This window comes from Chionomys nivalis, chromosome 4 (genome assembly GCF_950005125.1).
Source record: "Chionomys nivalis chromosome 4, mChiNiv1.1, whole genome shotgun sequence".
In the NCBI taxonomy this organism is placed as follows: Eukaryota; Metazoa; Chordata; class Mammalia; order Rodentia; family Cricetidae; genus Chionomys; species Chionomys nivalis.
In genome coordinates, this window is record NC_080089.1 from 108,215,510 (window position 1) to 108,230,836 (window position 15,327).

Genomic DNA, 15,327 nt, shown 5'->3' on the forward strand with positions numbered 1-15,327 from the left:
GGGTTAGAATTCTCCCCCACATCCTACCCCCACTGTGCTCACAGCCTGTGCCCTCTCTGCAGCTCTCAGAGGACAGACCCCACACTTGCTGGAGGGTCACCAGGAGCCTTCTGGGAGCTCCATCAACACACAAATGTCCTCAAAAAATACCTTCCAGGCAAGACATCGTTTCTCAATATCCTGCCTTGTTAACAAGTCTTCCCAAGGTTAGTAACATCAGGTGAAAAGAACCAGAAAATGAGATTAAATTGTCATCAAAGAAATAATTATTTTTTTCAAATATGACTGAGAATAGAGATTTACTGCTTTATTATTTGAGAGCTAAATTTGTCTGTACACTTACAACTTTTTGGCTCTCAGATAGCAGTCTTTTCTCAAGATACCAAACTTTGAAAACCATATTTGAAATTGTTTCTAGCATATCTCCAAGGCAACATGCCTATTTTGTTCATGTGGCTGCATATATAAAGACACATACAGGCACACATGCGCACTGCTTCTCAAACATATACACTCACATCTGAGGCACCAAGACGCTTCCCCAAAACACTCAAGAACATTTCTAATTTTAAAATAAACTTGAGTTTTGCTAAAGTGTAAATGAGATGTCCCAATTCTCTGGTGTTAGCTCAGGTAGGGAAAGATATACACATACTCAATATTTGAATAGCTACCATTTAAATAATAATTGTTGAGCAAAACTGGTTTTGTTCATTCTGTTTTTTTTAATTATGAGAAAATAAAATCAAAGAATAGTTAGAATAAAAATTAGATTTCTAAAATACAGGGTCCTTATGCTGGATCCTTTGTATTGGCTTAATAGTTGATTTACTGTAAAGCAACTATTATTTTGTAGAAAATGGTCTTTTCATGGTGAATATTAATCAACATTCTGAGCGGTATAGGGTCAACCAGCTAGGGAACTGCACGTGCATAGGTCAATGAATGCCCCATGAAGCAGGCTGTCACCGTGCAAGCGGTGAGGAAGATGTGTTAAGGTGCATATGTGTTCAAGAAAGTTCAACTGGCCATGCTCCATCCTTGAAATTTTGAGCAGATAGATGTTGTGGTAACATCTCCTTACTCCTGAGTCACCTCTTGCCTTCTTCCTCATTAACACAGTCTTCCCACATTGTTCTGGGGCTATTCTGTATAGTGGGAGGGGAAACGGGCACCTCCAAGGCCACATCCTAAAAGAACATTGCTTCCGTTTCTCTCATGAATCACATTTTGTGGGGGAAATGGAGCTGCCATTTCTGGAAACATGCCATGATCTCCATCCAGGGAAGCTCACCTTGAAGAAAATTGCCAACTATAGACTGGTTCCAATTCACAAGGGTGGTCTGCCAGTCTCCACATGAGTGAATTTATAAACAGTTGGCAGTTCCTCAGCCAAACCTAATGGGTCAGGGGTTAGCGAGGGACCGGCAATAGCCTGGCACCTAAGCTCTGTCACACTTAGATCTACTTTTCAGTTGAAAAGAATGTCATTCCTCCTTGTGGCCAGTAAAGCTTATCATGGTCAAAAGTGCCTCAAGTGCTTTTCCTGGGACCTCTGTCTCCAGAGAAGGGAAACCTTGTATGCCCCTTCTCCCTGTGGCCATCTTCCTGGGGGTAAGAATAGTGGATTTCATTCCTATTCCAGACAGGCATCCGAGGCTGTGTTTCCTGGCACCCAGCTCCAACAATGGGCATAACTTTACAAAGATAATAACAAAATACCCTGCCTGTGTGATGGACATTTGTGTCTCAATCTATTGACACATTCCTAAAGCATTTGACTTGTTAGAAGCAGAGTGTCAGGGGAAATCGCCTGTATGTAGGTAAGTACACATACAAAAGAGAAGGGGGTTAAAGACTAGAAGACAAATCAACATTCTGGAGAAGCTGTCTCTATGAAGGGCTTCAGAAGCAAATGGGTTGCCCCTCAGCTCACCACGTTCTGCTCTCTCATGACAAGGTCAAAAATTTGTGTCCTTTATTCTCTTATCCGGTGAGAGTATGTATCCAGGTACATCCTGACCATAACAAGAGTCAATGTAGTCCACTCATATTTTCTAGACTTGCACCCATACCCCTAGCTATGCTAACCTCTATTTTCCTCTCCCATGCTCTCTTAATTTAAGAGCTCTGGGCCAGAGTACTCAATCACTAAACTTCTATGTCAGTGTGTTCAAGAAGCATGAGGTAGGGAGGATAGAAGGGTGGAACCCACATAGCAGGTGTTGCCCCTTCTGCAGCGTCAAGCTATAGAATCATCATGAGTGTGTGTGTGTGGGGGTGCTGACACTTGCTTTGGCTTCAAGTGATCTCCTCAAAACTGGGGAGCAAAGCCCACGTATCCTGTTGGCTTGGTGTGCCCTCCAGAAACAAGCCGCAATAACAGAGATTTGGTCTGACTGAGCATGCTGGAAGTGTTGTCCACAGAGGACCACACTGAAGCCTCCTCCACAGGTTGCAGAGATCAGGCTCCCTAACAACTAAGGAAGTTCCCAAGGACTCCATAGAATAGAAAGCTGTGGAAATTTCTCAGTGTTTTCACTTGTTTGTAAATTCAGTTTTAATTTTCATATTTTCATTTTTATCTAACTTAATTACATTTGGTCTTGAGAATAATGGGCAAAAACTTATTTTTAAATCACAACCACATTTTCTTTGTTTGGCTTTGAATTAAAAGGAGGTTTTCTGTGATTGTTGTGATTATTGCTTTAACAAATTGTTCACAGATTTGATTTGATCTGAAATCAAGAATGGAACCAAATATTATCATCTAGCTTTTGTATGAGGAAGTGTTCATATCTGCTAAGAATTCAGAAGGTGCTTGGTGTGTGCTCGTGTGCACATGTGCAATCTGTGCAAGCATGTGTGTGCAGTATTTGCACATGTGTATGTCTGGGTACTCGTGTGTTCTTGTACTGCTCTCTACCTTGTTGTTTGTAGTCAGGGTCTCTCAGTGAATCAGGAGCTCACAAGTGGACTAGACTGCCTGGCCAATGAGCTCTCGGGATCTGCCTGTTTCTGCCTTCCTAGCGCTTGTGTTATGGAAGCCTGCCTCCATGCCTGCCTTCTACAGGGTCCTGGGATCCAAACTCAGGTTCTTCTGTTTGCACAGGAAGCATTTTACTCACTGGGCCATGTCTATGTCCCTAATGTTGTTGTTTTTTAATTCACCACTATGGATGTAAAGGGATTTTGGAACCTAACAACCCTTTCTATACTGACTCTCTTTTAGTGACCCAGGTCATATCTCTATCCCTGAGAGCACACGCAGACTCTCGGTCTGTTTGCACCACAACCCTGAGCCAGGTTCTTTCCCAGAAACACTGCTGTTTTCTGCTTTGTGACTTGCTCTTGGTCCCGGCCTCTGTCCTCCCTGCCAGCTCTCTCTGAGGAAGGAGGGGCCTTTCTGCTGATGGAAGGACCCGTACTCAAGAGGCAATTAAAACAACTACTCACATCGTGTGCAAATATTCTCTCCCTCACTCTCTGATATTCCTCTTCTCTCTCTTCAATTGATTTACTTCGTCTGTCATCTCTAAATGGATGCATTCTGTTTTGCTGAACAGAGAAAAGAAATCAGGAGGGTTATCCATGTTGAGCTGTTAAGCAACTGTCAACTGAGAATAATAAATGCTCATTTAGATAACTGGAGCCTGACAAGCCCCACCCCCCTGCTCCCTGAGGAGGCTAGGCTGGGGGATATGAACTTAAGTATGCATGTTTATCTCTGTGTGTGACGTGTGTGTATGCATGTGTGTATGTTATGTATATGTTTATGCTTGTGTGTGCATTCATGTGTGTGTGGTGTATATATGTGCAGGTATGTGTGTATATCTCTGTGTGTGCTATGTGTGTGTGTGTGATATGTATGAGTATGTAAGTTTATGTATCTGTGTGTGATCTCTGTGTGTGGATGTGCATGTGTGTGTGGATGTATGTGTATGTGAGTGTAATGTGTATATGTGTGTTTATCTATGTGTTTGTGTATGGTTGTATGTGTGTATGCATCTATGTTCATGTGTGTGTATGTGTGTGGGTGTGTATGTCTGTGTATGACATGCTGACATAAGAAAGATTGCTACTCCTAGTTCATCTTCTATGGAGCAAAGTAGAATAAATATTTAAAAAATAAGCAGCGTTGCTTATGCCTTGGGAATTGGTCCAGAAATTGGATGGCCAGGGATAGTCTTTTTCCCCTTTTTTGAGTGTGCCTGACCCCAACAGGAGGCAAACTGTTGATGGAAAAGAGTGAAGAGTGAGTTCAGGGTGTCTGAGGTAGGAAGTGACTGTGCACATTTGGGATCTCAAGAAAGAATAAAAAAGCAGAGAAAGTGGGAGTCTGAAAGGAACTTGTGGATAGTCTCTGGCTCCGAAGGCTTCTTTGTTGGCCCAGTGGCTGGCCCTGTGAATTGCACAGGGGCATAAACTCTGCTTAGAAACCCTGTGTGTTGATAACGGCCAATGCCGGTGCAAAGACAGCTAAAATAGCAGTCCAAAGGACCCAGCATGAGAACTGCGAGTCCTCATCCTCTCTGACCCACTCCCTGCATCTCAGCTGCCCTCCCACCTATTCGCCATTCTGAACAGAATAATCTCTGCACTAAGCGCATTCATTCGTACGCTCACCAGACACCCATGGAGTACACAACACAGGCATGTTTTGGAGTCAACAAGAGTCCCGGTGCAGCTCAGGGCTGGGGCAGCAGTGGTGGGAGACAAGGAGGTACAATGAGAAATAGACTTTTCCTTTTTCTTTCTTTCTTTCTTTCTTTCTTTCTTTCTTTTTTCTTTTTTGTATTTTTTACAAAGAAAAACATATGTTCAGAGATGCACACGCAGGCTCAGGGTGACTCACCTGAGTAATTAATACGAGACCTTGAGTGAGATACATATTGTCTTACCTTTATAAACTTTAAAGAAAAGGCATGTTTCAAAAATATCTATTTGGATTATCAGACAACAAGTACAATTGTCAGGACAGTCTCCTGACTTTCTGGTGTTCTTTTTGTCATTATTATTTTTTCTTTTTTTTTTGGTTTTGTCATTTACTTAGTCTTCTTGCTTGTAACCTCCCTCCCTCCTGCCCACGCAGAGAAGAGATTCAGTGAGGTCTCTTTACCTTTGCTCAAGGACCATGATTAGGGCTGTTCTAGAAAGACATAGTGTTTTGTCACAGGCAAAATACACAGGGATCAGTTTCTGCTACACTTCATGCAAACGAGCAAACACATTACATAGACCATAAAACACAAGAAGAAGGGTGGGGAGCTAGAATGTAAACTCGATGCTTTTCTGTGAAGACTTATTTTTAGGATAGTTGCAAAATCCTCCTGTCCTCACCATAACAAGGTATGTTCTTTACAGCTACACCGGTGGCTCATCGGTCCTCATTGATAATCCAGCTCAAATTGTGCACAACGGAAGGAAGGACAGAGCTGTAGGGAGTGGAGCGACTGGCAGAGTTACACAGACATCTGGAAATGCAGCTGACAAGCTTATCCCCACAGCTCAGAGCCTGCGGCATCCCGACCCCCACCAGAACATGCAGCAAAGACTGCGCCAAGCACCACCCATGCAGCCCAACACAGAGCCACTGCTAAGCAACTGAGGCAACACCATGTGGCTACCCACTGAATGCCAGAGGGGAAGGCAATGGAGGCCAAGGGATTGGAGAGAGGGCAGCAGCGGTTGTCAGAGGCAGGAGGGGGCAGCTGGGAAGCAGGAGGGGACAACAGAGGTACAACAAGAACATCAGTCAGCCCACCTTCAAAACAACAACGTCAGCCACTCTCAAACTTGAGAACCAACCTGATTGTCTTCTTTATCAATACTAGAGTTATCTCGCTTCAAGATAAACCGCTTCTGGGATTCTTCACTTTTTTCATCTTTTAAATGTTCACAAAACCTTTGCTCTGGTCTGCCAGCAAAGTAAAACATAGCAATAAAAAAAACTATTTTTCCCATCTGATTAAACTTAGTTCTTTCTGTGTTTTTTTCCCCAAAGTGGCATTTAACTTAAAAGAGAGAGAGGAGATGGGTTTATTCTTGGCTGTGAAATTAGAATTGCTGGAAATGCACAGGTAGGTCATAACTTGTCACTTGTACATGTGGGTTACAATACCTTTTATTATTTCCAGTTCAGAATCTTGCTTGCTGCATGCCCATCACCATGGACGAACATATGGAAACCAGTGAAAGCTCCCAACACATACAGGGCTTCGATATTTTTCTTAGGTGTTTTGACTTTTGATGACTCCTGAACACATATAATTTCCCCATGTGTATCCTTACTTTTAATGTTTGTATCTTCTGGCATTTGGGGACTGATTCTAGAGGCTCTAGGAAAGGCTATAACTCTGAGCTGCATCCCCAGCCCTCTTTATCCTTTTAGTTTTGAGACCTGGTCTCACTGAGTTGCAGAGACTGACCTTGAACTCAATGGCCTGCTGCCTCAGTCCCCTAAGTGGGTGGAATTACAGGTTGTACCACCAGGTCCAGCTAAATATTCATGCTTAAAACATAGAATCCATCCTTTCATCCACACATAGTGACTGCCTCTTAGCACATGCTGAGGATCCTTGGGGTCTACTCTGAGAGTTTTGTTTAAATAATGCTATTTCTCTTCTCCCCAATAACGAATGCTCTGGAAGCTAGCTTCTTTAGCTCCTGACCTTCTGGTCTGTGTCTTCTAAATCAGGTCAGTAATTAAGAAAAGCTGATGATATTTAAACAACTGATTAGCTGATCGGGGTGAAGGAAAGGCTCTAAGTAGTTGCATACTACTGACTGGCCAATTGATTTTGCAAAATCTCTTAATTATTAGGGGTTCGCTTGCCATGATTGGCACTGCAATCACCCTAAACTCCACAAATGAGTTGGGACTTGGGATCATCACAGAGAACATGCTGAAGTGTTTATCTCTAGGTTAAGAATGGCTGCCTCATGACTTCTAGAGTTCCTGTCTCTGCTTGGTTTCTGATATCACAGACAGAGGAAGCCACGTTATATTGGCTGTGTTCTAAAATGGGTGACCAGCAATTATGAAATGTTTTCTCACAAACAGCACTTTAGTGAAAGCATCCTCTCTTCAACTCCTGTCCATACATTAGCCCCGTAGCTGATGAGCAGGCACGAGGAGAAAAGCTCGGCTGGTACCAGTTACACTGCACAAGATTTATAAAATGATGCTATCCTGTTGGTAAAAGTGGAGTATAGAAGGGGATTTTCTTTTAAGATGAGGAAAGCATCCCTCAGTGATTATTTTGATTTCCATAACTATAGATTTGCCCATGACACCACAGTCCTCAAATAGCATGGTTACATCCCACAGACATGGTAGTACGTGCAGTCCCTCTGATGATACAGTGCACAATGGACTGGAGGTGAAGTCTGGGTGTGGGTTTCACCCCTCAACTTAAAGAACCAAGAGGCCTCATCACATCATCTTAATGATCAATGCAAATGTTCTTTACCAAACTTAAAATATAACAAATGATCTGGAAGTGGAAATCGTACATTAGAGATAAACAAATTTGATACAGGGCAGTCAGTGGATGTGTGGGTTCCTTACTATACAATGGAGTCATGATGACATGATCAGTTATAGTTCAGGGTAAATGACAACCCTGCCAAATGATTTAGGGCTCTGGTATTTCCAACCAACACTTCTTTGGCTACTATATCATCTTACCCCCAACAGCACATGAAATGAGGATGTCAACTGGAATAACGATGTTGATTACATCAATGTTAATTACATCATATCAATGTTAATTAGTCTCTTTTGATATCCTCAGGCACTAGTCTGTTAAGTTCTAATAAATGAAATTATTTGCTTAAATTTACAGCTATCCCTTTTATATCTATTTTCTAACAGTCTGCAAATATTCACACACAAATGAGAGGACCTCAGAGCAGAACATTTTGATGCATGAGCACAAAGGTGAATTTGTTTAGTCTAATTTCTTCTTTGAAGATAAAATTTGAATATTTGAGTGCAAATTCAGAATACTAGCTGGCAGGTAGTTTATGTGGGTTGGACATGGCTGTGGGATAATGCTTTCGTACATTGTAAAGATTAGCCACTTGTATTAGTTTAATAAAACACTGATTGGCCAGGCAGGAAGTACAGGCAGGGCAACCAGATTAAGAGAATTCTGGGAAGAGGAAAGGCAGAGTCAGTCCCCAGCCAGATACATGGAAATCAAGATGAGAATGCCTAACTGGGAAAAGGTACTAAACCACATGGCTAAACACAAACAAAAATTAAAGGTTAATTTAAGTTGTAAGAGCTACTTAATAATAAGCCTGAGGTAATAGACAAAAGAGTTTATAATTAATATAAGCCTCTATGTGTTTCTTTGGGACTAAAGGACTCTTGGACCAGGCAGGACAGAAACTTTCATCTATATGACACTGTTTCCTTATAAGCCTTAATTCTTAGTGTCTGTCTCCAAACCTGGTGCCAGGGAAACACTCATCTAAATGAATGGATGGATGGATGGATGGATGCATGCATGCATGCATGCATGCATAACCATTTAGCCTAGCTGTGTACAAGTCATTATAGCTCAAGGACTGATAAAGAGTCACTCAGTCAGATATGAGGTCATAATTTCTGTAATAATTACAGGATATCAGAGAGTTTGTTCATTGGAGCATAAATTCAAGTTGAAAACAGAATGATCGTCAAACATTGAATTTATGTGTATTAATCATTAAAATCATTTTACAAAAGTCTGAGTTTCTTGGGTAGGGAAGATATTTCAATCCTCCTCATTTTTGGATCCTTATTCCAAGGACATCTTAGTGTAAAGTGTGATAGAGTTCTATTTCATTGTTCCTTCTGCATTTCATGATAGTGCTGTTATTTATAACTACTTATATCACATACATGTATGTATGTGTGAAAAATATTTAGATAGAATGCCAAACTTAATCATGAATGTTGTTATTCATAACACAAATATTAAGAATATTTCACACATTAATATATATTATACAAAATATATTCTCAGTGACTAATTTGCAAGTTATCTTCTTTAATCACATTTTCAAAAATTAGAAAAAATATTAGTTCCTTTAGGTTTCTTGAAAATTATTTTAAATGGCCATAAAGTAATTTTGACATTTGTTTAAGAATAATTAAACAAATGTAGCAAGATTTTTTTCCAGGTTGGTTTTATGGAGAGCTATTCATGACTTTTGAGCTAACTAAAGTATAAATTGAAATACTACAATAATTGAATTCAAACTACTGACAATAGACCATTGTAGCTCTGTTGTTTTTTTTTTTAAATCACTTTTATAACTAATTGAATAAGCATTATTTCTGAGTCAGAAGATGAATGGCACTAAAGTAATACATGTAGGAATAGTATTTCAATGGTAATGAATGACTTTTAACCTGTGAATATAGGAATGAAACTCAAAAAACAATTCCCAAAGCTACAGAAAAGAAAAGCCATGTATTTATTAAATGATGGTAAGCTGACTTTGCTATGTATCTCATGGACAAGTATCATACCAGTCCAATTTGTCTTTTGTTTTGTTTTGTTTTGAGAATGTGCTTCATTAGGTATCATGTCTACCTTTCTATATATTATTGCCAAAATGCATAGGAAATAAAATTAATGTTTATTTTAGGTGAGCAATAGTTTCCTTATCTTAAGGTAAAAATATATCTTCCCATAATCTATAACAGACTTTGCTCCAAACCCACAGCACACAGGGCTCCTGTATAGTGAACATGCTTGCATCTCCTGCCAGCGACTTGGCCTCTCTGGGGGAGGAAATGAAAATTTAAGATGATTCTACATTGCTCCTCCTTTAGATGGAACTTATGGAAAAGAGGGTAGCTGGTGAAGATAGCCAAATCTCTCTTCCACTCAATCAGTTCCAATCTTAGTTAAACATTTTTCCCTAGAAGCTTAAAAAAGTAAGCATTTGTTCTTATGATTGTTTTGAACCTTTTACTTATCTTGGAGTATTTTAAACGGTTTAGCTTCAGTGTTATGCTCCTCAGGCCAAACTTGTCATTCTGCTTCCAACTAGTTCTGCTGAACCTTGCCCTCCCTTCCAGCACAGAAAGGAGAATAGAGCTCTCCTGGATGGGGGTGGGGTGGGGGTGGGGTGACGGTGGGGGGCGATTGTCAGTTGTGGGGGTGGGGAGTAATAGTCGGTAGTGGGGGTAGGGTAACAGAGGCCTTGGCACATCATCAAAAAAAGTGGACCTGGTTGGAAACATATCTCAATAGATACCATTGCACAGAGGGAGAGATCAGCTGGGCAATGAAACAAATAGTAAAGGATTTTGCTTGTCAAATACAACAAACCTGAGAAAACTCTGAAAATTCCCATTCAAGTGTTCACAGCAGGGGATCCTTGATTGAAAGTAAATAAACAAGCCCAGCACCCTTATTGACTAAGTGTATTTCACCATTTCCCATATCAGTCTGTCATTTTATTCCACTTCATTTCCTTATGGATGATATTATACGCTGTACTCTAATATAGAAAGTGGAAGTAATTTTAATTAGCTTTAGTTTGCAATTATGTACTATTTACTTGGTGTGCACCCGTGGGTACCACGGTGTCTGTGTGGAGCTCAGAGGACAACTTGCAGGAGTCATTTCTCTCCGTTCTCTATGTGAGATCCAGGGATCACACTCAGGTCATTTGCAGACTGAATCATTTTGCTAGATTTTTACATCTTTTATTATTAGAATCTTTCAAATTTGTGTTTAGAATTTTGCATGCTCTTGCAAAATCGTTTTCTTTCTTATGTAGGTATATGTGTATGTATGTATGTATGTATGTATAGTTTAGGTATATACATGTCTGTGTGTATCCATGTTTGGGAGGTTATACATACACCTATGTACATGTTTTGGAGGTGTCTCCCTCAATTTCTCTCCACCTTATACTCTGAGACACCATCTGTCTGTGCATCTGGAGCTCACGGATTCAGGTTATTAGCCAGCCAGCTCCAGGAGTCCCCCAGTCTCCTACTCCCCAACACTGAGGCTATAGATGTGAAACCATACTTGTCTTTTTATTTGACTTCTGGAGATTCAAAGTCAGTTTCTCCTGCTTGTGTGAAAAGGATTTTGTAGATCAAACCATCTTGCTAGCCATTTTCTACCAAGTTCGTTAAGCATCGTTAAGTGTAACAGACGTGCAGGCTAACAAGGTACCATGGTTCTTCTTTATTGTGGACTGCCACAAATGACACTTAGCAAAATATTCAATGACAGCCCAGGTCTCTAAGACTCTTAAGTTGGTGCTTTTGCTTTGGCAAAAATACTGGGCTTTTTAGATGAAGAAATATTAAACATCCCAATTTGCCTTGATAATGCAATTCTATTTCTAAGGAAGAATTCAAAGGAAATGGGTGGAAATGAACACCAAATTCCATTTCATAACAACGGAAGAGTGAAGACCCCTCCTGTACTACATAGGAACTTGAGGTATGTCATAGTAATGTGAAGTCCTCGAAGACAATGTCCAATAATATTGTCCAGCAAGGAAAGACACTGGATAAAACACAAGCACAAATTGGCTATGTTGATGTTTCAACTACAACACATGGCAACAAGAATGTTAGCTGAATGTTTGTCTGTGCATGGTGAGCTGACAGGCAGTTTTACTTCTAACCTTTTATAGATTTGTGAATATAATAATCATGTATTATTTTATGCCAATAATGAAAGCTATTATCTCAGACAGAGAGCAAAACCATTCAGCAACTTAATAGTGACTCATACCAAATTATTGGATTATAAAAATTATTCTTATACTTTGAGTCATTTACTCTTACATTGAATGTATTGTTTTATAATCTGCTGAACTTGGGATTTAAACGGTTTATTTTGTCAAATTATTGCTTAATCTTTCTACTATACTGTAAGGTTTTAGAATTGTAAGATTAAATTTTGCTCTTCTCCCCAGTCATATTTCTTACACTAAGACCCTCTAAAACATAAAAACCCATCTCATACTGTAAGATGTCCATGTTTATTGGTATGTTATTCTTGATTTGTATGAGTAGAAATTCTACCAATGAAAAATGATAAGAGCAAATAATAACAATCACCAAGTGTGTGTGTGTGTGTTATAAAGAAGACAAAACAATAATATAGAAAAAGATTTAAGGTGATAAGAAGAACATGATAAAACATTTTAAAATGTGGTTTTAACTGTATTTATAAAATACAGTTAAGACCTGATATGGTATTCTTAGTTTGTGTGACTAGTTACTCATGAACTTTATTGAGCATGGAGTTTCAGCACCACCAAATAGGAATACAGTCAGATCGCTGAGCTTAAGGACACTGATATCATTCTTCAAGTTTATCTATAAACCAAGCGCTTGCACAAATAGAAACTAATATCTACAATACAGAAAGAAAAAGTACTTCAAAACGATCCATGGATGATTACTGCAAGCAATTCCTATGAGATATTGTTGACTAATGTCTTCAGATATACAGGCCATGTGTAATACACACCTAGGTTCTTGAAACTATGCAACCATCACAGCACTTTTATCTTATAAGCACCATGGAATCTGAAAAGATTCTATTTGAAATAGTGGTCAATTTTAGGATTAGGCTGTTGGTTCAGATTCAGGATTTGCCGAAGATAACTTCAGGTTTTTTATATTTTAGAAACCTCAATCGTGTTTTTTTTTTTTAAGTAAACCCATGACCCATTCATGTAATGTCCACCCACTCATGTGATATAACTCTAATCTACTAGTCCTTCCTCTGTCACAAGTGTCTGCCCTGACAAAAAACACACCCTTCTGCATGGAGCTTTTACAAGCTTTTCCTTCCAACAATTCATTAATGAGGCAGTTACGTCATATTAATTTATTGAAAGCTGTCTAATTCTAAGCTTTTTCTCAGTGGTAATAAACTTACAAGGTGCTTAGACCCTGGGTGCACCTTGCCCATCTGCCTTACAAGAAGAATCTGAGAGGAGCAAAGGGGAGGAACTTGAGGTAAATACGATCAAATTAAATTGCGTGAAATCTATCCTGGTTAGGGCTTCTATTGCTGCACTGAAACATCACGACCAAAAGCAACTCGCGGAGGAACGGGTTTATTCAGCTCACACTTCCACATCACTGCTCATCCTTGAAGGAAGTCAGGACAGGAACTCAAACAGGGAGCAGGAAACTGGAGGCAGGAGCTGATGCAGAGGCCATGGAGGGACGCTGCTTGCTGGATTACTCCTCATGGCTTGCTCAGCCTGCTTTCTTACAGAACCCAGGACCACCATGCCAGGAGTGACACAACCCAAAACAGACTGGGACCTCCCTGATCAATCACTAATTAAGAAAATGCTCTAGAGGCCATTCCTCAGGCTGATCTTAGGGAGGCATTTGCTCAATTGAGGTTCCCTGTCTCAGATGACTTTAGCTAGTATCAAGAGGATATAAAACTAGCCAGCAACAAATTCTCAGATAATTAACAAATGTATTTAAAAAAATAACGCTATGTTAATATATCTGACTCTATTAATATATATGACTCTAATTTCTATTCCCTAAAACAAAACCAAGTGCATTTTGGAATATACACTGATGACTGTAGAAGAAATGATCATAAATGTTTACTGTGGAATATCATTAATATTAAGATGTTTTTACCATATAAACAACACTGCGGGACAAGCCTAACACATGCTGAGTCTTTTTAGTCCTGTACACTATTGACTGTTGGGTTTTTTACTTTGAAAATTTATACAGTCTCCATGAAGGAGGAGTCCTGCTCATTTGCTTTGTTGCATGAATTGGAAAAATATAATATGTACTTTAACATACATAGGAGGACTGAATAGATGCAATCAACCCTGGTGAACCCTGAAGTGTTTTGCCTGGTACTAGCGAGGCTGGAAATAACAGATAGAAAATCTTATTATACTGTTTATATTTTATGACTATGCAAAATTGGTAGACATGTCAATAAATTATACTGTAAGTTTTATTACATTTCATTTATCACACATGTATGTGTGTGCATGCAGGTGAAGGTCATAGGGCAACTTGTAGGAGTTGCTTTTCTCAGTCCACTGTGTGGGACCTAGTGATTGAACTCAGGTTGTCAGGCCTGGCAGCCAGGGTCATTACCCGCTGAGCCACCACTCAGTTCAGAGCATGCCACGAAATATTCAACCAACATTCTCATCAGAGCTAGATATTATGAGAGATCCAATTTGCGTCATAAGATTTTAATAATGTTTGATTCATGAGAGTTGAAATGGGCCAGTCAGATGTTTATGGAAATAATTCCCTCTTTGAAAACTGCAAAAAATAATTGGTGTTTCTTGGAATGAAGGGCTTTTTGTTTGTACCTTATAATGTTTGTGTGAATTAGCCCATTAAAACTTACAGGTAAATATTATGTTTCCACTCATGAAGAATGGCCATTTGTGATTCAGTTGATAAAGAACCACCATTTTGTTTGCTTGCTTTTGCACATATAAAGAAAAGTTAAGCTTTTTCTCCTGGTTTGAAGGAGAGGGCGGGGAAACGAGAGCTTGAGAAGTTAGAATTGTTCTCCTCTGCATTCACTGTGGGATCTGGAAGGGGCTGAGGTGGGAAGAAGTCAGATCATGGGATTAAAGGTATTTTGTATGTGCTCATTCTTTTGGTAGATTCCAATTGGAAGAATCTCCTGAGCTCTACAACCTACTGTAACATCCACATCACTGATACCCTCATCTTCAGGCACTCCCTAAAATCACCCACGACACAACTGTTGATACTGTAGGTGAATCTAGAAGTGGCAAGGCAAGCCCTCAGGATTCAGCCCATTCCCTCTGTCTTCAGTGAACATCTCTGGACTTTGAGACTAGAGTCAGAACAACTTTGCTTCCTCAAGAACTATTATAGAGATAGGCCAATATTAAAGATAGTGTGTATTGGGTGATATCCTTTCTGTGGTTGTCCAGATTGCAGTATGTATTATGCATTAAACCACACACACACAATCTTGGATTTATGTCCTGTGGGTGTGCATGTGTATTTACACGTTCAATCCTAGTGAATCTGACTTTCCACACAGTGAACAGAAGATGGCTAAGCACTTCGCTTTTCAAAGCATGGTACCCACAGTGATGAATACTTGGGAAGTATTTCTTTGCCTAACATACTTTAAGGCCATGAAGCCATGTTTACTTAGCTTATTAGTAAGTGAGCTAAGACAACTCATAGTTTTACTATCTTCTTTATTGTTAAACATTCTTTATTTTGGCTCCTTTAACATTTTTTGTGTGCTCAAGTATGTGTATGTGTACATATGTATGTGTGGTGCATGTGCA

At 39.7% G+C, this 15,327-nt stretch overlaps 1 protein-coding gene across 14 annotated transcripts in view; it reads right to left on the reverse strand.

The window, feature by feature from the left end:
- Arpp21 (cAMP regulated phosphoprotein 21) overlaps window positions 1-15,327 on the reverse strand; it is a 160,555-nt gene that overhangs the window by 79,890 nt on the left and 65,338 nt on the right. For 9 of the 14 annotated variants that reach the window (XM_057768307.1, XM_057768315.1, XM_057768313.1 and 6 more), the window contains exons 10-11: window positions 5,809-5,917; window positions 3,457-3,558 (exon numbers count right to left, since the gene is read on the reverse strand). In XM_057768307.1, coding sequence (XP_057624290.1) covers window positions 3,457-3,558; window positions 5,809-5,917 — 211 coding nt within the window. Of the gene's footprint in view, window positions 1-3,456; window positions 3,559-4,740; window positions 5,436-5,808; window positions 5,918-15,327 lie in introns of those variants that run through there. The other 5 variants (XM_057768317.1, XM_057768316.1, XM_057768318.1 and 2 more) reach the window with 3 other exon arrangements.